The sequence below is a fragment of the Pteropus medius genome, unplaced genomic scaffold (genome assembly GCF_902729225.1).
Source record: "Pteropus medius unplaced genomic scaffold, Ma_sr-lr_union100, whole genome shotgun sequence".
Lineage (NCBI taxonomy): Eukaryota > Metazoa > Chordata > Mammalia > Chiroptera > Pteropodidae > Pteropus > Pteropus medius.
In genome coordinates, this window is record NW_024354502.1 from 18,729,541 (window position 1) to 18,754,997 (window position 25,457).

At 36.3% G+C, this 25,457-nt stretch overlaps 1 protein-coding gene across 19 annotated transcripts in view; it reads right to left on the reverse strand.

Annotated features, from left to right (window-relative positions):
• RIMS2 (regulating synaptic membrane exocytosis 2) overlaps positions 1–24,928 on the reverse strand; it is a 548,506-nt gene extending 523,578 nt beyond the window's left edge. For 12 of the 19 annotated variants that reach the window (XM_039854009.1, XM_039854020.1, XM_039854019.1 and 9 more), the window contains exon 1: positions 23,781–24,927. In XM_039854009.1, coding sequence (XP_039709943.1) covers positions 23,781–23,956 — 176 coding nt within the window. In that variant the 5' untranslated portion in view covers positions 23,957–24,927. Of the gene's footprint in view, positions 1–23,780 lie in introns of all 19 variants that reach the window. The other 7 variants (XM_039854006.1, XM_039854014.1, XM_039854018.1 and 4 more) reach the window with 4 other exon arrangements.
• Positions 24,929–25,457: the final 529 nt, after the last annotated feature.

The window sequence follows — 25,457 nt, forward strand, 5'->3', positions numbered from 1 at the left end:
TAAACATAACTAATCAATAACTGGTTTAATCTGTAAATAGATGTCTGCTTAAGGTTATAATTTTATTATTACCCATTTGAAATTTTAAAGCTATTTTTTTATCATTTGCCATTTGGGAAAACATAAATGACTGATTACTCTTTTTCTAATGTGCAAGAGATTGAGGAGAGAACGTTAAAGAGTAAGACAGCAGCAGATACCCAAAGAAGTCATTTGCAAATGGGGAAAATGTATTAAATGGGAAAACTAGGAAGAATCACAAGATAAGTTCCATCAGGTTTACTATTTTACTGTGGCCCTATGCAACAGAATAAAGAAAAAATATTTTACCAAATAATACTGGAGATTTTTTCTATAGGAAAAAAAACTGTACATTTAGGAAAATACCTTACCAAACTACTTCAGAGGGGAAGGGGAACTCCAAGGGAGTAGATTGAAAGAAAAAAGCAAAACACAGCTAACTTGATATGCATAAAAAGTAATAGAAATTGAAGAGTGGAGAAAAAATGAAGGAGAAAGGAAAGGGAAAGCAAAAAGAAGGTGGTGCTAATAATATGCCCATAAGTTTGAACCCAACTAGGAAGAAATGCCCAGAGACTTTTTGAGAATGGAAAAGTCTAATTCAATTTTGAATTATCTACTGCATAGAAACCTCATTATCATTATCCCTAAATCTCTAGAGAAATGTTATGAACGCTGCTGCCTAATATCAGTAAGATTTTAGAATCTAGAAAATAAGGCTGTGTCCCAAATTTGGCTTGACACCAGGGCAGGGATAAAGGCAAAACATACAGCAAAAATAAATAGTAGAATGTTTAATATTTTTGTGTTGGAATTACAATGAAATGTTCTGCAAGTATTAGAAACTAGAAGAGAACCCATTTGATTGAATATTATGGCATTTGACAAGTGGTAAGGAAGATGACTAAGAAATATATTCACAAGAAAAGCATTTAATATCTTTTTAAGTAAAAAACATTTATAATAAAGTACTAAGCAGAACATAAAATTGTACATATAGCATCACTGCATGTATGTAAAATATGATGCATATAAAGAAAAACTTAAGGGAATATGTAAAAACAAAAGTCGTGTAGGTAGTAAGAGTTTACGGAATTTTACGTTTTTTAAAAAATGTATATTATTGTTATTATTAAGTTTTATAATAAAAATTGAGATAAATGAATAGTCTGAATTTTTTATTTCTAGGTAATAGAATTAATGCTCTGGGTGAAAGTATTTGGAAGATGGTGATTTCAGTATCTAAGATGGTAAGACAATATAAATTTAGGAGTATTACTATTTGGATCAACTTGAAAAGTTATTCACAGACTTGAAATATACACTTGTCAAAGTACATAAGTCCATGGCAGGGCTTAGATTTGGATAAGCAGTTTGCAGAACCTTAAAAACAAAACAGTTTTCAAAAACTATTACTTTTTAGTTATGAGAAGACTTCTCAAATATAATTATATTTGTCAGGTTACTAAGGGCAAGAGCAGAGAAAAACTGAGATTATAATTAACTATTTCCAGCATGTTGTTTTAAAAAGAAAAGAAAAGAAAAGAAAAAAAACCCACCTTTCTGCCTCAAGAGGACAATCTGCTATTACCAATAATCTCAAAAATCCTATATAGTGAAGAAAATGTTCAAGGACAAATACCCAGATGAATTTCACCTGCGTTCTTCTCACTTCCTCTCACTCTAGTCTCATCGTCTAACCTCAACACTGAGCTTTACATAAGCACATGAATCTAACTTCAGATATGGATGGCAAGCCCAAGACTAGTAGCAGAAAAAGTAACCTAAAATGCATGGCGCCTATTTTCTCCTATTAATATTTATTGTATATTCTGTGTGCCAGATGCATTACATTTGCATCTCACCATAACCCTATGAAACAGCATTATTGTCCTCAATTTATAGATAAAGTAACAGAGTCCAAGAGATTAAGTGACTTGCTCAAGGTCACACCACTAGTAACTGGTAAACTAGGATATGACCCAGAGTTGTCAACTGCCAAAGCCTTTCCTTTATACTGCTTACGCACACTGCGCTGCCTTGCCTCCTTGAAACCACCTACAGAAACACAAGATTAGGAGGAAAACAAACAGAAAAAGCAATATTTGCAGTCGTAAAGATCCAACTACTTATAAAGCTATCTTAACTAATTAGACTATAGAAATTCCCCTAAATTCTAACAAGACAAAAACAGGATTCAGAAAAGGGAAACTTTTACTAGAACTACTATCTTATATTGTTACAGGAGCCAGCCTGACTCTAATAAGTCAAAATTTTCTGACTCCAGTAACTTTAAACAGAGGTAAAAGGCAAGTAGCAAAGCCATAAAAACAAGTACTAAGATTTGAGTGCTGAGTCTAGGCCAAGAATCAAGAGTTCAAAACTGAGGATTAAGCATTACTTATAACAGTCCAGAAAAGGGTTCAAGAAAGAAAACCAGAATAGAACTGATTCTAAACTGGAAGGCTCTATGAGAGATTATTCATGAATCACAGAAATGAATGAGAACTGTGAGGAAAAGGCCAGGATAAAGCTGAGAAATGTAAACTGGAAAGGATGGGAAAGAGGAGAGTGTTTGAAAACAATGAAAATATTGAAACATATGGTAAATTGTAAGACAGTCTGAGCTATGGCATGGTTATATAAATTCCTGCTGCAAATCTGGTGGCAGATTGGAGGCATGTGTTCCAAAACAATTCCATAAGATTTCCTACTGAAGTTGAAGAAAATGAGTAATGAGAGTTTTATGTCCTTTAATTGTACATGAGTCTCTTCAAAAGGTGATTTTAGCATAAGCTTTTAAATGAAAGCACACTGATATAGTCCCAATCTCAAATATTTCAGGATAGTTTTTATGAAATATCATTTTCTGAATTATTTATTCCATACATATCCCTCCTTATGAGAAGGTCCCCTTCCCTATTTCAATGCTCCAGAAACAGTGAAAATCCTATTATAGCTAAAAGAAAAGATTTATGAAAGGATGAAGTAGAAGATGAAGCTGGAAAGATAAGTTGGGGAGAGACTGTGAAGAATCTCGTAAGCAAAAGTAGGTTGAATTTTATCCAAAACAACAGGAAGCCTAACAAGGTCTTTAAACTAGGGAATAAATAATTTAAATTTTATTTTTAAGAAGGTTTTCTGCAGTAATACAGAGGACAAATCCAGTATAGACACACAAGATCCCAGAATAAAAGACAGTGGCAATACCAGTGGAAATACTCTGGTGACAATTCTCACACTAGTTAAACTTTGACACTAGAAATCAATAGAATTTATCTACTTATTAACATATCACATATTAATTAACATTAAATATAAATATCTTTTTTCAAAGAAACTATAGATATAGATATCTGCTTATTGTGTAATGAGAGTTGTAGAATAAATTATTCATATAGTCATTTTAATAATTACCAAATCACTTGTTGAGATTTAGACAAGTGTTGATTTAATCTCTTTAAAAGGGCCATGATTTGGTATTTAAAACCATACCAAGCTTTTCCCAACATCTTCCTCATAAAATGACAGTCATTAGTCCCTGGTACCCAACAGTACTTTGCTGCAGCTGTAAGGCAGCTGGACACACTGCCAGCTAGCTTATCACTGTTACATAAACATATACATGGATGTCAGTGTTTCCCACAGAGCACGAAACCCCTCTGCCTCAGGACACCTCCCAAAAAATGGTGCCACAAAAATACCTGCACTGCAGCCTGCTCCATTGCCTCCAACAATAGGACACACGCTGTAGGCAAACACTGGTGTTTAGCTACTATGTGCCTCTCAAGGACCACCTTAATCCACACCAGCAAGTTTACTAGGACCCATAATCCACCCCTACAGATTGCAATGGATGACATCATTAGGTAACTTAGTTGCTCAATATGATTTACCAATCTGCATGAAAGTGATTTAATTTTTTTATAACTAGAATCTCTGTACTGGTACAAATCAGTTAAATACCAGTCTCATATACAAGGCCCTTTACAACTGACCCCCACCAATTAGCTTCCACCACTCCATCCCTTCCTCCCATCTTCCACACATCTAGCAATATAGGAATACTGGCCCTTCCCTGAGAATGCCCTTCTCCTCCACATACTGAATTATAACTTTTCCTGCAAAGCCAGGATGACTGCTATCTTTGGTTATAAAGCTTTCTCCCTAAGCCCTCCACATTCATATATGTGCCCCTTTCTCTTTTTCAACTCAACAAATGGTACGTAACTATTATAAAGCATTTATCAAGTTTTAATTATTTCTTTACATACCCTTGCCCACTAGATTGTGAGCACCTCAAGGGTAGAGATTATGCCCTATTCCTCTCTATTTCCTAAATGAGTACAGTGGCTAGTATACCTCAGACACTCAAAACACAGTCATTTAAAAGAATGAAGAAATACCTAAACCAAAAACAATCATGTTTGATTTTCTATACTGTATACTATACTGGAAAATTTCACAAGCAAACTCAGACATGTTTTAGACGATACCTATTTTTTCTAAATTGTTTTAGAGAGTACAGAGCATACATGCCTTTGTAAGAGCAGCACCATGTAGCATCTCTCTTGGTCTCACTGGATCATCTCAGGTAGTCTAATTATTACTTTTGCCACAGTGGGCTTATTATCAATGAAGTTTTTTTGTTTTCTATACATATGTTAAATATTTATTTTTAATTTAATTTGCTCTTACTTACTTTCACATTTTTCTAACATAAAGTTAAGTGTGATTGCTATCTCTATCCTCATCGGCATCATTATCTCATATTAGATGTCCCTCTTAGAACATAAATTATTTTGTCAATTTTATTGTTTGTCCTTCTTTCCTTCTTCCTTTCTTTCATTTTTCTTATTATTTTTTGATGCTAACAATTAGCAAGAGACTCATTCATGAATTATTTGAATTTAAAAATAAAAATATAATTTAACATAATTAAGTAAATTTAGTAAAGAGAACCGCAGACTTTAATTTTTAATCGAGCATGAATGCAATTGTAAATGTTTCAAGACTTTAATTATTCAAGTAAAAGTTTAAATCACTAGTTAAGCAATGTAATAAGGATCTCAAATTTGGATTCCTGTACCCTGATAATTCTTCTCTTCCTTAAACTAAATTTTGTATTTGCATGAAAAAGTTATCACAAAGCAATGGGGCTGAACAAACAATGCCAGCACCTTATCACAAAGCAAAAGATTTTACTTTTTAAAGTGTCTCCAAGTGAAAAATAATAAACAAAGCACAATTGCAGAACTGCTTAGTTGTCAATCTGCATGGAAACTGTCAACACTATATTTTAAAGCAATAAACCAAAAGAAAAAATAGAAAACAAAGAGATAATGAGTGGCACTTTGAACAATATTGGTAAATGTATCAACAGCATATGAGAGTATATAGAGACAACCCTAATCAAGAACATTACTAAGTAAAGTTTTTATTGCAGATTACTGAATGTACAGTTAGTAATCTAGTTAATAACTGACATTACGGTCCCTAAAGAGAAATGACTAAGAAAACCGTTGGTTGTGCAAAGAAGTACCAAAAAAAATAAAATAAAATATTCAAATCAGTAAATTAAGGTTTTGAAACAAAATAAAAATACTGAATAAATTTTTAATGATAAAGTATAATAAAGGCTCATTCTGAAAAACCTGAAATTCAAGTAATACTATTTTATCCCTAAGGTGTTCTTGATGTAAAAATCTTGCCTGTAGATAAAATTTCACATTAGATAATGCTTTCAAAATGAAGAATCTAATCAATCCCAAGCTGCTACAATACCAATTACTTTTGAAGTAAGTTCAGAATACTACTCTCTCCTGTTCTATACCTCAATGTGTCGTCTATTCAAAAGGAAAGTTTAAAGTTTATAGGTTAAAAATAAGCACTGACATTGTGATTGGTGCTTTACAGCTCTATTGAAGGTTAGTAACTGGCTTCGAAAATGGCTTATTAACCTGAGTTTCAAATACTTGAATGAACTTAATCAAAAATTTCCACAAATCATATGAAAGTATATTAATAAGTATGACAAAGTTTATAGACTCAAAGCAATAAACTTCATTAAAATGAAGTTAAAATGATTCACCAATGATAGACACTGTTATAATTTGAGACCTAATTAAGGCTAGTAGAATATTACATATGCTTAAAAAAGAATATCGACATTTTTTTTAAATAATTGGTATTTTTAAAAATACAATTGCATTTGAAATCCATTCATATTATCAGGAAAAAAATTCAATATTACATCTGTCAATGAAAGAAAGAATGTTACCACCATTAAAGTAAAATTTAAAGAGCATGAATTTTCAAAATTCTGGCCAATAGCATAAAAGTTTCCTTCTACTTTTTTCTTTAAAAAACAAATAAGTTCTTTCCTTCAATTTGCTACCAACTGCTTGTAGAGAGTTCTTAACAACGGTGACTGACGAGAATTTAAAGAGATCATCAATAAACAGTCTTGATCAGGAATTGAGCATATCTGTTTTAAAAATAAATATTACTTTTAAAATCTGTTTTAAAAATAAGCATTTCTGTTTTAAAAATAAACCTGATTAAAAAGGTATGCTTACAAAAGCCAGGTAAGTTTCTCATTTTAAATGTTGGAAAGATATTATTTAAATGTTTTTACAATACAACATTAACTACCTTCCATAATATCTTGCATTTGTTTTGCTTACAATTATAATAGAAAATATGATTTATTTTTTCCCAAAGTCCCATATAGATGCCACCAAATCTTTTCCAGTTTACCCCAACATGACATACATATCTATTACTACTTCCATGTGTGGCATGACATGAAAAGGGTTAGAAAGCACTAAGTAAAGGAATGTAACTATATAGCTAAAATATATAGTGGTGGAGGACAAAACAAGACTGCAAATAGTAAATGAATAGGAGACAGATCATGACAGATCTTGTTTGTCATGTTAAGAATTGTGTACTTTTACCAGCCTTTGTCAACCAAAGATCTGGAAGAGAAGCTCTAAAGCCCTAAAGTATCCATTGTATATAATAAATTAATTTATCTCTTACGCATCTAGAATGGTACTAGTGAGTACCCATCCCTGGGAGGAATGAGAAGCTCTAAAGCCCTAAAGTATCCATTGTATATAATAAATTAATTTATCTCTTACGCATCTAGAATGGTACTAGTGAGTACCCATCCCTGGGAGAAATGAGAAGCTCTAAAGCCCTAAAGTATCCATTGTATATAATAAATTAATTTATCTCTTACGCATCTAGAATGGTACTAGTGAGTACCCATCCCTGGGAGAAATGAGAAAAGAATTACTCATAATTTTGTGTGCTGCATGGACCAGAGGAGGGACTCCAATTAAAGGCTGTGTGCAGCTAGTAACGGGAAGACATTGATATTTTAAGCAAAAGAGTTACATGATCAGATTTTTCATGTGCAAAGCTCTTTCCAGCAACAGTACTACTTAAATCATTTTAAATAAAAATTCAAATGATCAGAGATCAATAAAGACCCCAATATAGATCTATTTAAGTAAGCCTACAGCAGCAAAATCTAATTTTCAATTCTTTCCTTTAAATAATATTTTTAATGGCTAGTGATAATAAGTGGTAATAGACATGTAATGACCATTGTGATTATGATAACTTAAAATCTTATAGCAATTTCTATCTAACAGGCACTTTCATTTACATAGTGTCCCTTTATCCCTATGTCAGACATGATCATGTAACTTGCTTTGGGCAATGAAATATGAGCAGAAGTTGTATACATGTTTCTGAGAGGAAACTTTAAGAGACAGCTTGCAATTCACCAGTCTCCTTTTTCATCTGCTCTCAATGATCCAGATAGCTCCTCCATCAGCCTGTATTCCAGAATGAGGATGACAGGGAGTAGAGATCCCAGTGACCCAGAGAAAGCATAGCATGAAAAAGTAATAAACCTATGTTGTTTTATGCTACTGACATTTAGGAGTAGCACAGCCTACTGTAAAATTATAAATTTATTGCCTCTCAGCTACAAATCCACCCTTCTTTGTCCTGTTTTTTGTGATATTCTACCCATTTTTCATTTACCAGTTGGTACAATGTTAAGCTTTGTCGGTAGAGGGAGCCAGAGCGACATTAAAGGAAGAAGGGGCTACTCTTTCAGGTTCTGGGTGCTTTGTTGTTTTCCTGAGATGCTTGGCTGCCAGGAGCTTACAGGACACCCGGTAGCGCTCACCCCTAGCACGTTTCACCAGCGCCGCAGCGGGCGTCTGTCCAGCAGTTTCAGCAGCACTCCAGCAGGCAGTATCCAGACAAGTCTCGCTGACACCCCATTAGGTGGCTTCCCAGTGAGCTTACTGCGCTCTCCAGCCAGCTTTTCAGCCAGCCCCACTGTCACTCTCACAGATGACTTCCTGCTTGCTTGCTCTATCCTGTGACAACTCAATGAGCCATAGCCACACCTTCCAACAACGACTGAATCTCACCCTTAGCCATGGAGGGGAGGGCCTCTTCCAAAGTTGTTCCTTGCTTGTGTACTCCGCCTCAGCCCTAAAAGAGGTGGCTGCTCCCTGCAATAGGTTAATAATCCTTTATTAAAATCTCCCTGTTCAAAACACTATTGTAGTTTCTGTCTCCTGGCTTTACTCATGTATCTAGTCTATCTTAACACATAAAACTACATACTGCAACAGGAATTTATATTAGTAGTTTTGAACGACAACCTTAGATTATTTTCTTTTTCTACTTTATTTCACAGCTACTTTTAGTGTTTTATATACCTAAGTTTAAAGAAATGAATTTTAAACATTGACATAATACTGACATGATATAGTAAGTCATAAAACATATTATATCTTTTTGTTAAGACAGACTTCTTGACTAATAATAGTAAGAAAGAAAAATAGTATATGAAGGTACACTTATAACAGAGTAAGAAGTTGCTCTTCGACCAAACATATCAAGAGAAACCATATTCTTGTCAAAAGATTAAATCCAAATCTCCATTTACTAATACTGCAGTATAAAAAGTTTATGCTGGTCTTTAAAAATGACCATTAGATCATACTGCATTTGAAAAGATTTCAATAACTCTCCATTATGTTAGTGATATGGCAAAATTATTTATTCCTCCCTCTATAAAAATAAATACAATTATTAACTAAAATGACTAGTTAGGAAGAGCACTTCTGTGTTCTTTATGTACACAGCCCAGAACAATTCACACTACTGGTCCACAGCCCCCAACTAACCCCCAGTTAGAACAACATTTTAATTTAGGAGTAAACTGTTAAATAAATAAAAAGTGGTAGTAACCAACTGGCAGTAATTTGAAGGCAATAAAGCATTATAAATCTATGGAAAAGTGCAATGTAAAATTTAGTTCAGAGATATCACTCTGGAATTTGTGTCTCTGAATACTAAGTGCATTTTAAAAAGATAAGAGTAGCACAATGTCTACTTCATTAAAAAGACATATATCCAAACTTATATTTAGCAGCACTCACATGTAAGGAGAATAATGCCCCACCAAAGATGTTCACATTCTAATCCAATAATGTGTAAATATATATCCTTACATGGCAAAAAGGATTTTACAGATGTGATTAAGGTGGAAAGATTATTCTGGCATGTTTGGGTAGCCCCAATCTAATCACATGAGTCCTTAAAAGAGAAAAATCCTCCCCAGCTGTAAGCAGAGAGAGATCAATGACAGAAGTAGTGTCAGAAAGATGGCATAATGAGGATTTAAGACCCCACTGCTGGTTCTGGGATGTAAGAGGCCAAGTGCAAGTCTCAGAGAGAGGCCTCTAGGAAGTTAGAACAGCATTCAGCTCATAGTCAAAAAAGAAATAGAGATCTCAGTCGTATAACCTCGAACCGAATTATTTCATCAACTCAAAAGATCAAGGAGACATCCTTCCCTCTAGCTTCCAGCAAGAAATCCAGCCTATTCTGAGACCTATGCTGGAATTCTAACCTACAGAGCTGTAAGATAATAAATTTGTATTGTTTTAAGCCACTAAGTTTGTTAGTAGTAGAAAACTGATATAAAAAATACTATTTATAACCTGGAAGATCTTTACTAAAGAAAGTAGCAATGTCCTTTCAACGGGTATTAAAAAATTGAGGGGAGGGGGCTCATAAAAGTATTTATCAGTGATTAAACTGGATTGATATTGTCAAGAGTAATGCTTTCCTCTTCTAGCTAATTTATTTAACATTTACATGGTATTTATTATATGTTAGGAATTCTAAGGTTTTTACAAATGTAAACTCAATCCTCATAACAGCTTCTAAAGTAAGTGCTATTATCCCCATTTTACAGATAAACAAACTGATGTACACAAAAACAGAGCTACCAAAAACAGAGCTGGGATTCAAAGCTTGTCTGACTCCAGAATCCAGCCAACCACTTAAGCACTAGGCTCCTAACTGTTTTCCATAAGACTAAACGACAATACAGTGAGAAGAAAATGGGTTTTAGAGTTAGGAATATCTAGGTACAGGTCTGTGTTCTGATACTTAGAAGCTCTGTCACCTGCGTCTCGGCATATAATAGAAACTGAAGAAATGTTAGTTCCTTCCTTCAATTCCTGCTACAAGTCTAGAGCTATATTCAAATACAAAGAAAATCTTATGTTGAATACACTTAAAATAAAAACTGAATACTAGTCTCATAAGTCTGAATTTCTACCTCTTTCTTCCAGTTCCACATATTCCTTCTCAGATTTCAGCTAAGACAAACCATGGAACCACAATCTGTCTTTAAGGATACTGTAAGCTTTCATTATTATATCAAGAAAAATAGACTGGAATTAACTGTAAAAACATTACTAGAAAGTAAGGAGAAAAAATGTTAAAGAAATTAAACATAAGATATAAGCAGAGCAAAAGCTCTTTGATTTAAGGTAATCTTACCCATAAATTACCTCAGATGAAATAGTTTATTACATACACCTTCTGGTTCATTTCTTTGGCTCAACTTTATAACCACGTAACTTTGTTCTTACTAATATACTTGAAGAGTGATCACTGCTCATATGTTAATGTTATTTATGCTATTATTCTTTATATTCTTTATCACCTAGAAATCAACTTCATCATCTCGTATTCTAGACATTGAACCTGGTCTTAACAAAGATGCTTTATCCTCAAATGTGCATACCCTCTGCACTAGCTGACCATTAAATATCTGTCAAGTTCCCTTTATTTTAAAATTGTGGGGTTTTTTTAAGCATACCTACAAGATGACCCAATTTCACACATTCTCTGAATATCAATTTAGCTTCTGATCCCGAAACACTAGCATCATTATTGCCCAAGGAATTTTTTGTTGGTGGTGGTTTCTAAAATGTTAACCACCACTATTTCAAATAGAAAAGTATTCTACATGATAGGAAAAAAAAAAGTGTCTACCACCAGAAAAGGTGGCTTAATCTCTCACATCCTTGAACAAGTGTTAATTAAATGAAAAGTTTTAAAATGAAAAAAATAATTAGTAAATATATTTTGTTCTCACTGCTTTCATTTGTTGCTCGCTGCTTGTTAGCTTAATAATACCATACGCCATAACCGATAGCTCTCATGTCCAAGAGAAGTAACAATGAAACTTCTTGCAAATGTGACCACTAAATCTCAAAGGCTTAATCATTCATTCAAAAAGCATTTATGTCCATTTACAATGGACCACCCACAGTCCTTTCCCTACAATCTATTAGAAAAGTCAAAAAAGTAAGTCAACAACTATAATGTAATAAAGTGTAGTTATTAAGAGTGCAAGTTCTAGAGTATGACTGCTTGAGTTTAAATCCTAGCTCCCTACTGAAAACAGCATGTAACTTGAGTCTTCCTTATTTCATCTGTAAAAGTTAGTAACAACTATCTCTTAAGATATATATAATCAGATAATGCATATATAATGTAGCATACTAATAGCACAGTAACCATTCAATAAATGTTGGCTATTAAGTATGAATGTAGTAAGAGTTATAATAGAGGTATGCAGTAAGAGTTATGAGAGCACAATGGAGAGTCACCTGACCCAGTTTTCAATAGGTTGGAAACCTGAGATGAACCTCAGTTAAGAACTAGTGCAACTTAGCCTGAAAAAAAAAGTAGGTAAGGGCTTTCTAGGCAAAGAGAACAGTACATGCTAAACTACAGATGGAAGGTTTTTTAAAAATTATGGAATTAACTTCAAATAGTTTGATATAACCAAAACATGCAGTGCCTGAGAAAGACTATCAGGATACAAAGATTGATAAAACATTACAAAGGGACTTCTATAACACACCTAGTTTGGAGTGTACAGTAGATGCAATGGGAAGGCATGGAAGAATATTAAGGATTTTAAAATAAGATTGTGTGTTATTAGACTGTGGTACTATTATGAAGGTTGGATTAGGTGAGCCTGAAGGTGAAGATACTCTTTAGAAATAATCAAGAAAAATATAATAAAGGCATGAAAAAATATAATAAAGGCAATGAAGATGGACAGAAGGAGATAGATTTCAAAGATATTGGGAAGATAATAACAGGATTTGGTGATTGATTATAATTGAGGGCTGAGGGAAAGAAATCAGAATGACTCCCACCACCAGGTTTTATTAAACAAATGTTTATTGTCTGACAACTATGTGCCTGGTACTACCCTGGACATAAAAAGATGATTAAAACTTGGTCCATGACTTCAAAGAAATCAGTTATAATAAGGAGAACATAGAGATTAGTAACTACTGTTGAATATCAGAAACTTTATAAAATAAGTATATACTAAATGCACTGGAAATAGAGAGAAGAGACACCTGACTAACAGAAATGTACCAAACAGATATATCTCTTAAGAGCGGTGGAGCTGGGCACAAAACAGCTCATCAGGTAAAGAGTAAGGGCATGTGCATAATGAAAGAATTAAAGAACATGACATAGAGATTCATTTAAAAGACTACTAGCATAATACTGAAGGAAGTGAGTCATGAATACCTAAAGTCATGGTCCATGCACATTCATAATTCCAGCAAATTTTTACTGAACCACATCAAGTCTGGATCCCGGAAGGAAATAGATGGCATATTCAAACCGAGTAACCAAGGAGAGTTTAATAAAGTGGCTGTTGTACAAAACCAACAAAGGAAGGTACAGTACCCAGAGCTACCAACGGTGAAAAGCAACTTCCAGAACCAGAAGAGAATAGCTATCCTAAGAGGGCCACCAGTTGGAACTGTTGTCTTCAGAAGAAAGACACAGCCAACTGCAAAGGCCTAGTCTGGAGGAAGCCTGGAAAGAAATAATCTAATCTCATTCACCTCCTTTTCTCCAATCTGCCACTGTCTCACACCAGTAAAACTCAGTTGGAAGTCAGAGAATAAGAGAGCCCCCCCAATCAATCCACCAAGGTCAGCCTCTCATAATACACAGCAAAGCGGGGGGAAAAGTAGAATAGATGTGGAGGGGCGAATGAAAAAATATGTAACATGCAGTGGTAAAGTTCAACAACATTCAACTATGTCTTCCTCTGGTCTTATAAAATTCACCTCCGATTTCTGTAAACCTTCCTTTTAGTTTGGAGATGAAATTTAACCATTAGCCTTCAACCTGGAGAACTTTTAAGACGAGGATTTAATATATTCTAAAATGAATTCTTAGTACGGCAAATTCTGTCTCATCACATCTGTGTACTGTTCTCTGCTTCTGGAGCAAGTATCTCTGTTAAGATACAGTATATGCACCTTCTTGCACATTCAACAATAAATCCCCAGGTGGAGCACAGCCCAGTATGACTGCTTGAGTCATTTATCTTCCTGATAAATTCTGTATTCAAGAATCCTATGGCTCAGTTAAGAATTAGGTTAGCTCAAACCAGACAATCACTGAAGGGAGATCAGCCTGCGAGAATAAAATTCAGTACCACGGCAGTACTAAAGTCACTCAGTGCAGATGTAAACTTTAAAGCTTTCCAAAGTTAAATAAATAACATCAAATAATCATAAGTGGATTTTTATTAGTTAAAGTAATGTTAGCCACAGTAATAGATACACCCCCAAAATCACTGTGACTCAACACAGAAGTGCATCTCTTATTCATGTAAAGTCTAATGGGGAGAGAGTAGTCACCACCAGAACTCAATCACATAAACCTACGTAGATATTAGGGAACCTGGAAAAGGCAGCTGCTGGATAGCAACAACTTTATGAAGGAGGTATATAAATCTTTGGTGAACACAAAATTCATTTTGACAGAAAAAAATTGTGCTAATAAAAACATTAATGAATTCTTTAAGCTTTTGGTCAAAAGTTATGTGTGATATGATGTGTAATGAAACAAATATTTCATATACGTTCCTGAGAAGCAAACCATGACAAAAATTATATTAGACACCTCATATGCCAACAACAACAAAAAAAATGATGGAGGTGAGCATCATCTCTATCTGTCAACTGACCAATACCAAAGCATCAGATACCAATAAATGCCATTGTCGTTAGTGTATCCCTTTTCTCCCAGTTTTAGCACCTAGGAAGGCTAGTTGCAGGATTCACGAAGCTGCTAGGTTATTTTCCAGATGAACATAAGCTTGGTTGGAAGAAATGCTAAACAGCACATAGACAATTCCGTCTTCTTTCTGTGCTTAAAGGAGAATTTACCCAGCCCCTCTGTTTAGCAGAACCTACCAAATTTTGTGTATGTTACATAAAAATATTAAATTTTCTTATAAACTGTATAAAAGGCATTAATTCTAAATGTCTTTAAAAAGCATTTAGCTAGCACTGTGCTATATAGAAAATACAAATTAGAACTTTTTGACATGTATATATAATATAAAATACATGTTCATAATATAGAAACTATAAAAAGTTGTTCCTTTTTAGCCTAATTTATACTATCTAGTTGCCTAAATATTTTTGGTAACAGTTCTAAAATGAAATCTAAAAAGAAAACAATATTATATCACTCAGGTTTAAACAATATTATATCACTCAGGTTTAAATGTATTCTTAAACTTTTGCCTTTCTATAACTCTACCTCTAAATCCTATTTCTAGACCTTCTCATCACAACAAAATTTATCCCTCTTTCATAGTACAAACATTTTCTGAAATCCTGCAATAACTCAGTAAGGTAATATAAAGAGGAACAGAATCTTCAACTGCAACATATCATTTCCATGGCTAATTTCCTCTCTATATTTTCCTAAAATACACTCGCATTTCCAAAATTTCTTTATAGGTGATGAAAGTATACAAAAACTATATATTTGCCCTAGTTAAATCTAATATATAAAACAAAGATTGTGTAATCATTAAAAACACCCAAAGAATGAAACAAAAGCAGATGATGAGAAATTCACTGACGCTAAATTGTCAATGGAAGGAAGGACAATTCAATAAAAGGCAGAGAGACCTGGAGATGTGAAAAGATTATATGGTATTAATATATCCAGTATGAAAAAAGTTTTATAAGCTATTAAGTAGAATTCCTTCAAATTATGAATAGGTTCAAATAATTCTGATCCCATTCTCCCCTTTTTCATTTTTTTCTTTTTTTCAATTAAATTTATTGGGGTAATAGGGGTTTATACCATTACATAAATTTCAGGTGTACAACTTTATAATACATCTGTATATTCTATTGTGTGCTCATCACCCAAAGTCTAGTCTCCTTCTATTACCATATATTTGACACCCTTTACCCTCTTCATCCTCATAATACTCCCTCCCCCTCTGGTGACCATCATTCTGTTTTCTGTATCTATGAATTTGTTTGTTCATTTACTGCTTTTTGTTGTATATCCCACATTGGTGAAATCATATGTTTCTCATCCTTTTCCATCTGACTTATTTCCCTTAGTATGATATTCTCAAGATCCATCCATGTTGTCGCAAATGGCAATATTTCATCTTTTTTATGGCTGAGTAGTAGTCCATTGTGTATGTCATTCTCCTCTTCTCTTTGCCTTCTCTTCTTTCCCCCCAATATTTGCCCTTTTTTCTACTGCTCTATTATTTCCCATCCTACCCCCACTAAATCCCAAGTTGTAGTCACTCTAATACTCATGTTCATGTTATAAGCTCTTTAGAATAACCAAAACAATAAAAAAAAAAAGCTGCTTCTCAACTGCTCTCCTAAGAGAACACTGATCCTAAGACTAGAGTTCAGAGAACTGACCACCAGTGAGATGAGCAGACAAAGACATATTTATTACGTAGTCAGTTGAGCAAGTTGGGCATCATAAAAGCTTACTTCACCCCTTTACACAGTTATAAAATCTTAGCAATTTGGCTCCTAAATTTTTCAAAATCTGTCCAGCCTCTCCACTTCCACATGACTGCCTTATTTCATATCTTCATCATTTATCACCTGGATTACTGTAAGAGTCTCCTAACTACTGCCCTGGTCTCTGGCATTACATATTCTCATCAATCCTTTATATTGTAAGAGTGTTCCTTTTTTCAACAAAAGTCTGCTTATATTGCACCACTGCTTAAAATCCCTCTATGACTTCCTACTGCCTTCAGGATTAAATCTAAATCAAAAGAACAGCATATAAGGTCTTTTAAGCTCTGACTATTGCCATCTCTCTAATCTCCTCCACTGATTCACCTCCTATGCTCCAGACCTTCTGAACCACTTCAAATGAGTTTCTTGAGCATGCACTGACTCTTTTACAAATAAAAGGTAAATTTTGAGAGGAGGGAGACAAGAGTTTTAGTATTTTTGCTTAGAATATCTTCCACTGCCCAGCTACTCATTATCTGAAACTCAGACGAGATGTCATCTCCCCAAGATTGGATTCTCTTGTATGAATATATCCATGATACACTGTACACAGTGGTATCCTAGCTCTTGCCATGCAATATATTAATTGTGGTTTATCATGTTTCTTCTAGTGAGTTGCTTGAGGGTTAGTTGAAAATAGTTAAAAGTGTTTTAAGACCCAGAGATATCTGCAATTCTATGGGTCACAAGAGAATACAAAAGTACTTAGTCTCTAGTATCTTTATTATTTAGGAATAAAATTTCTAGATATTAAAAGGATAAACTGTCTGATACCCTCAAACAATATCAAAGAGACAACAAACTACTCACTAGGTTAATGACATTTTTTACTATGGTTATCATATACTAAAAACATCTTTACAGTCTTTTTTCATGACATTTTACATTTTTATGTGTTCAAATGATTATGGTTGGCCTTACATTGTCTGTCCCTAGAGGAAATTATTTCTATCCAAAACATCCTGTACATTCTTTACCATTCAGCTCTGTTAAACAGACTGGAAATTTGTAAATGTTTTGAAAGTAATAATTTCAAAAGCAAAATATTCCTTAATTTGTAGTAGTTCTTAAGTTAAAAAATGATACAGCACAATATTCTTCAGGTTGCTAGTCAAAAAAAAAATGCTCTTAGTCCAAAACAAAAGAAAGTTGAGTTTCAATCCTACACAAATACTCTAAGTCTGCTTCCAATAAAAAGCAAAACTGGACATATGTTTAAAAATTACATTTGATTTAAAAAATAAGAGCACTACTTTTTCTTTTGGATTACTGAATTTCACTGTGAAAGCAAATACTATCCAAATGAACATAATATTCCCCGTGTTTCATTCATTCACCTAATATTTTTGAGTGCTTCTATGTGTAAGACATGTGTTAGATAAGAAACTGAGGCTGACATGATGAACAGGAAGTCATGGTGCCTGCTCTCTGGTAGTTTATAATCTAGCAGGATACACAGACCATAAACTAATAAAGAAATCATTGTAAATTTTATAAGCATAATTAGGAAAATATTAAAAGTGTGATAAGGAATAAAGGAGAAAACCTACTTTAAAAAGCATGGTCAGGAAAGAGCTCTCAAAGGAGGTAAATTTGAATCTAAGGCCAGAAAGATGAAAAAGAAACAGTCATACAAAGATTTTGTGTATTTGAGAGGCAATGGAAAGGAAATGATCATTGTAAACTCTAAAAACCATGCTTCCGAATTAGATTAACCTGGTAAGATCATCTGACTTCTCAAATATAATATAAATAAGACAAATAAGTAAATACACATTTTGATTTATTAATAGAGCAAAAAATTTATCCCAGGCAAATATAAGGTCAATCACAGAGTAATTTCAACAAATTAGTTCTCTCACATTCACCTACAACACTCAATATCTTGCCAATAACCTGGTGTCAGTATTATTTTCACTGTTACACCTTAGTTATCAGATTCTCAAAGAATAGTTTTTGCTGAGGAAACTTCTTCCAATTCATCACCTTCCCTCTCTTCATCCCTGGCCTTCTAGACAAATAATGAAGTGACTTAAAAGTTCTCCAGGCATATTTTGACTTCCTAGTAAACATGGAAAAGAATCTCTCAATTTAAAAAAAAAAAAAAAAAAAAAGGAAGTGGGGAAGATTTCACTCAGGAATGCTATGAAAATATTAAAGTCAGAACACTGCTATCTATAATCAGTTAATAACAACTATTAATTGCACACCTATTTGCGCCAGGACACTTAGTCTGTGTTGATCGCAACAATCCTTCGAGGTAGGCGTTATCACTCAGATAATATAGATGAGGAAACATGGGCTCAGAGGGTTTAATAACATAAGCCAGACTTTACTGTTATTAATTAGTAAAGCAAGGTTTCAGGTCAAAATCCATCTAGTCCATCATACTTGCCTCTACTACTTCCCTCTTCATCACACACTATAATTGGTTCTTTATCAATATATATGTCGACAAGAAGATACTATTTAACTGTCCTAGTTACTTTAAAATACAGAATATATATATGTAAAGAATATATATATACAGAATATATATATATAAAGAATTTATTAGGTACTTTCTCATAAAATGCCAATCAAAATTTTAGAATGCATTTTGAATCCTTAAAAATAGATTTTCAATATTTGACAATGGCCCTAGTTATTTACATGTACAATAATAATTTTCATTTAAAAGTCTTCATGATTAAATTGCATCATTTATCTGACATGCCACATTCTTAAATTTTCATTTAACTATAACAATAAAAACAGTAGTTTTTTTTTTAATATTAGAATGAGAAGGATTATTCTATCACAAACCCCAAGCCATAAAACAAAAATAAATTCAAATACTTTTTTTTAAATCCCGACCAGTAAAAAATGGTACAAACAAGTTTATAAAACAAAAGATATTAAAGAGCTTCTACAAATCACTAAAAATGACCAACGGAAAATTAAATACAAAAGGTTCTACACAAATGTAAAAGACTCTCAACCTCACTGATGTTAAAACTGCAATCAAATCTACAATGGCATATTTTTCACCAAAATATTGACAAAGATTACCACACACTGAGTTGGCAAGGATGTGGGAAAGTCTCCCTAGTATATGTCACTTATGCCCACTTCTTCTGTGAAAGAAAATTTGGCAACATTTATTAAAATTTAAAATGTACTGACCTTTTGACCAAATCGTTCCGTTTCTAAAATTTTATCTCAGAAATATATTCGCACATGTGGGAAATGACATATTTACAGAGATATTTAATATAGTATTTTTTCTAATGGCAAAATAATTAGAATCAACTTACCCCAAAATATGGTACTAGTTAAAAAAAATTACAGAACATTCTTAAAATGGGATATTATGTAGCCATTAAAATGAATGAGGAAGCTATATATTAATGGGTGTGGAAATTATCTCCTAAAAAGTAAACTTCAGGCCACATTTGTTTTTATAATGTTTACACACATATGCGTATGCACACACACACACACACACATAAAGACACAAAATATTTAATATTCACACATATCTATGAATATTCTCCTATGCATAGAATATTTCTGAAAGACTATACAATAAACTGACAACAGTAGTTTCCTCTGGCTAGGGAAATAATTAGCTAAGAAATTTTGGACTATATGCATATATTACCTATTAAATAAAAAAAGTTTACAAATTGACTTTGAAAAGTACTTTTTAAATTAAATTAATTTAAAAAATTAGAACTGCTCACCTATTTGTTAAATGTAAGTTAAATTATTACCTTGATCTATCAGGGAAATTTTTACTTATTATCTTTCTGTATTTGGGGGGCAAATTGTCCCTTTGACATTAACAGAGAATCCAAACTGAGATTGAAAAGATAATTTACATGTCAAGAAATACATAATTTCTAATTTGTTACAAAAATATCATATCTGAAAGACTATAATATATGTACATAGTAGAAATTTAATAAATATTTACTGAATGAATACTTTGTTACTGATTCAGTGGGTTTGCTTTCCTCATAATTTTTTCATAGGCCCACACCAAAAAAATTAAAGCACCTCACTGGAAAACAGAAACTTTTAAATTATGCTTCTCTTTCAAAAAATTATTTTTTCAAAACAAAATTGGTAAACTACCTCATTAACATTACCACAAGTCCAATCAACTTTACTTATTAGGTACCTACAATGTGCAGGTATTAAAGATGCTGCACAACACAAACTCCAAAGAAGGGTATGTTTTTATTCTTGCCCTCAAGAAGTTTACATTATTGAAAGACAAGGCTAAAGGACATTATAGAATTTACTGATAGTTATCCCAACTAAAAATTTTAAAGGAATTTATGTAAGGGGAAAAAAAAGTAATTATTGACCTATTGAGGGATCTACTGAGATATAAAAGTGCTTCCAAAATTCTAGTATCTCATTCACATGTCAAATGGTATTATTTGATGGTGATAGACTTCCTGAGTATGTGGATGTTCAGTTAGGCTTTGAAGAAATTGCTAACAACTAAATATAATTTTTAATTATTCAGGCTCTTAAGAAGAAAGGTTACTATAGTAGTCTCAATCTGTTTTATTGTTCAACTCTCTCATTAAAAATCTCTCAGGCATGAACCTCTTAACATATGCATATTTGTTTACAAATTATATGCATCTTAATATTGTCAATCTATATATTAAGTGTCAGTAAAACTTAATCTCTTTTTCAAATACAAATAGAAGTGTAAATATGTGTTAATATTTTCTTTCTGTACTCCAAATATGTCATGATGCTCTTAGGTATGCACGCCCCGCTCGGTGTGAATACTTAACATGAATATTGAAATTCACAGATCATGCAAAAATATTTTCCTCCAGTAGTCCCAATTTTTCACACATCAAACTTTTTGTTAACATAGTTGTTAAAAGGCAGCAGACATAAATTCAAATTTCAGTTTATTTCTCTCTGCCCATTACCTTCTTTCAAAAGATGTTAACAATGCAATTAAATAGACATCACTAAAGAGAAACAAAGGATGGAATAGTCATAACCAGGCAATTTCCTCTTAAAAGTTATTGGAAAATAGTAACTACTGAAGAATATTATTTTTTCTTATATATAGCATTCGAAACTTAATACCCAATATTGAAAATATGTTACTTAATAAGTTGAAAATGATTTCTCTCGTTATTATAATTCTATTATAAAAGCTATTCTTTTCTTCGTTTCCCTTGCCTACTCTTATTTTATTACAAAAGCCAAAAGTATTTTTGAAGAACATTTAAAATTAAATTTTCAAACATGTTATGCCAAGTAACTTCTCGTTAAAATGAATACAAAAATAGTTCTGAAAACATGTAGGCCACTTTGAAGTACGACCCCTTCCAAGACTAAGTTAGGTAGAAATACAAATAGATATTTAAAATAAATGTAAAGATTTGTTCATCAATGTAACTTCATAGGCTATACTACTATATGTTTAGAAAATTGTTTTTACATAAACTGTGTAATTATGAATTCACAAACTTATCTATTTGCATGGTATGTAGATTTATATGTAACTGTTATTATATATTCACATGTACCTACCTGAATAACCCTTTCACATTTTCCTAACATATTGTTTGCTTTGAGTAATTCTTAATTCAGTACTCAAAAGTTCATTTAAATTTCTATATATTAGAACAATAAATAGTTTTGGAACTACAGTGCCAATAAATACTATGATTTAGCATACCATAAAGAAATAAAAAACACATTCTACATTTAAATGTGGGTCAAAGAAATAAAACTATTTTATTTGAGCATCATTTTGGCAACACTAGCTTTATAACAATTACAGTAAAAAATATAAATTAATATATATAAATATCAAACTCTAAGTCATCAAAAGCTTGGCGTTGTTAGTATATATAATAAAATCAAGCAAAGTTACGAATATGTTCAAAAGGCTTTTAAAAATAATGCTTTATTCTTCCATTAGTTGAAGTAAGCCACTTAAATCTCTTAATCTTTTTTTTCATTTTCCAAGCCTACTAATCAATTACATTCCCAAACAAGTGTTCAAACCCAAAAATTATCTTTGAAGAAGCAATTCTTTATTTCAGTTAATATGTCAGGAATACACTTGCTTAGACCTTCAATAGTTTTTGATAAACAGTATTTTTCTCAAACATGTACAATTAACTGATACGTTTCTCATCATAAATAATTTGAAGTAGTAGTTTTTGTTAAATTATGGAGATATATATGTATAGACAGAGAATAGTTTATAAGTTCAGTAAAGAATCCTGAATTTAACAACCTGTTTTTAAAATGTACATGATTAGAGGTCAGTGTGTTAGTTCCTTCATTGAGGATCTCTACACTTTCTATTGTGTTTCTGTGGAGAATGTGAGGAAAGTATACTTGAAAACGCGCAAAAGAACCGTTTCACTTTGGCATATAAACTGTACAAATAAATTTCTTACTGAAAAATTCAAGTAAAAATAAAAAAGTTGAGTTGGAAGAACATAAAAAGGTTATACATCTTCTGCACAATCTCTTTCACATAATAACTTAGAAACCCATTCACCATAAAACATTTAAAAAGCAAGCCTGTAGAAACAAATCACTGCTAGACAAGAGGAGTTTCAAAGCTATAAACTATCTGCCTGGACAGTTCCCTAGTGCTGAAGTTACAGCGCCGCTAAACCGATGCCTGGGTGCTGCTTCCACTCTCCCACCCTCGGCCAAATCCCGGCTGCCTACACTAGGAACACGAACAGTAGAACTTCACAAGGAGGGAAGCATCCCAAACTGCAGTAATGGTAGGAACTGGAGTGTCTTCAGAGTCTCTTCAGGATTAAACAGATTTACTAGTTGCAAACAGGAAGAGCAGCAGAGTGCAGGGTGTTAGAACCCGCTGAGGGGGAGGGGCTGGAAGATGGCGGCGGCCGCACACCCACCAGAGACACGACAGAGCTTAGGCCCCTCGCCCGCACTGCCGCCCTCCTGCCCGTGGCGACTGTGGGCACCTCTGCTCTTCTCAGCGTTGGGGACAGAGCCGCCCTGCGGAGGCACCGGACAAGGGGCCGGCGGCGGCGTCCGCATCCCCGGTCCGCGCGCCTTCGCCCGGGTCCCAGCCAGGGAGCACCTGTGCACGGCCATATTGGATTCATTGCCCCAGTCACTGCCTCCGCGCGGGGGCGGCGGTAAAGGAGAAGGCACGCGCGGAGCCAGGGTACAGCCCCAGCCCCGCCGGGGTCCAGGAGCCGAACTTGCCCGCGGGGAAATCCAGAAGGACGCCCGGGAACATTACAACGCCCAAAGGCTCGCCCCCCTCACCTCAACCGGCCCCGGCGCCCTCCCTCCCCGATACACACCCCCGCGCTCTGACGCCCAGAAAGCAGCCCCGGCGGCCCGCGCTGGCCGCAGCCCTCGTGGCCCAGGCGCCGCCGGCGGGAGGGAGGGCACCGATCCGGGAGCGCAGGCGGCCGCAGGGAAGCCGCCGAGGGGGCGGAGGGCAAGGAGGGAGGCGGGAAGATGGAGCTGGGTCCTTACTTGAGCACCGACTGCTCCTTCTCCTCTTCTTTCTTCTGCCGATCCATGACGGCCAGAATGATTTTCCTCTCCTCCTCCGTGAGGTGGCTGAGGTCGGGCATCTCGGGCTGCAGAGGCGGCTGAGAGGCCGCCGGAGTGGGAGCCGGGCGGCCCCGCGGCCCGACAGGAGCCGACATGTTTGGGGCAGCCTAACCACCCTAGGGCAGCAGGGAGGCAACTCCACTGGCGGTGGCGGCGGCAGCACCCGCGCGGGCGGCTGGGGCAGCCTCCGGCGCTGGGACCAATACATACAAATCAATGGCCTTCAATCCGAGGCGACAGCCCCCCTCCCCCAAGAAAAAGAAAAGAGTGGGGGGCGGGGAGGGAGGGCGAGCGCAGAGGGAGGGAGAGCTGAGTGCGCTCCGGGAAATGTTTCTTCAGCCTCCAGGGGCGAAGGGCTGGCAAGTGAGCGGTTTGGGTGAGAGGAGAGCGGGAGGCCGGGCCGGGACGCGGTGTGCGTGGAGCGGCGAGGGAGGGTGGTGGAGTAAGGTGGCGGGGACGGCTAAGGGTGGGGTGGCTGGAGGGAGCGGGCGCGAGGGCGGCGCGCGGGCCGGGGCGCGAGTGTGTCCGGCTGGGGTAGGGGGCGCGCGCGCCACCTCGGAGGGAAAGGGGCAGCTGCGAACCAGCCCCCTGGGGGAGTTCGGACAACCGGCCCCGAACGCCCGGAGGCAGAGTCCCGCGAGCCGGAGGGGCGCCGAGGCGGGAGCAGAGAGGGCAGTAAGAAAGCAGGGGCTAATTTCTAGAGAAGCAGCTCAGCCGTCCCGCCGACCGACGCGTCTCCGGGCTCCCAGGCGCCGCGAAGGGAGGACCCCTCCAGAAACGATGAGGCGAGGGACACGGAACCGGGGACGGCCGTCGGAGACCCCTCCAGGCTAGAGCGGAGAAGCGAAAGCGAAGAAGGGATGACTAGGGCTAGCAGCGGAGAGTCCTGAGGCCAGGGCCCCTCGGCTGCCAACCCCCGGATCCCAGCGAGCTCCTACGCGTCGCAGGATCGGGCGCTGATCCTTCCTCATCACGCGCCCGCCAGGGGACCCTCAGCTGCCGCCGCCCCTTAGGTCCGTGGAGTCAGCGCCGAGGGCCCGCTCTCTCCCTACGCCGCCGCCGCCGCCACCGCTTGATGTCGCTGCCCGCACCTCCCCCGCCCCTCCGCCTCCCGGGCTCCTCCCGCGGGGGCCGCGTCACCTCCCCGCTGCCCAGGCCCAGGCAAGGCGGGCGCCCCGCGGGTGGCGGCTACCCCTCCCGAGGGCGATCTGTGGGCTGTGGCGGGGCAAGGAGGGTGTGGGCGGGGGGTGAAGGGCGGGGGTGCGGAGAACTGAACGTAGACGGGGGCGCTGGAGGAGTCGGAGTGGGGGGAAGAGTGTGAGCCTGGAGGACGCGGGTACCCTACGGTCAGGTCTGGAGGTTAAAGAGAGTGGGAACCAAGTGGCGGGGGTGGGGGGGCGCGGAGGAGGAGTGTCAGGCCGGAGATGATGTGTTGTGCCCTGGGGAGTGGGGTAGTGAGGGAACAGGGGAGGTGCGCCCGGGTGTCGGGCTGGGAGGTAAAAGTGATCGCGTGGAGAGGCTCCCAAGGCGTCGTGGGCGGGGTCCCGGAAGGAAGGAGAACAAAGGTGTGGGGTGTCCCCTGGGATGTCAGCGTTG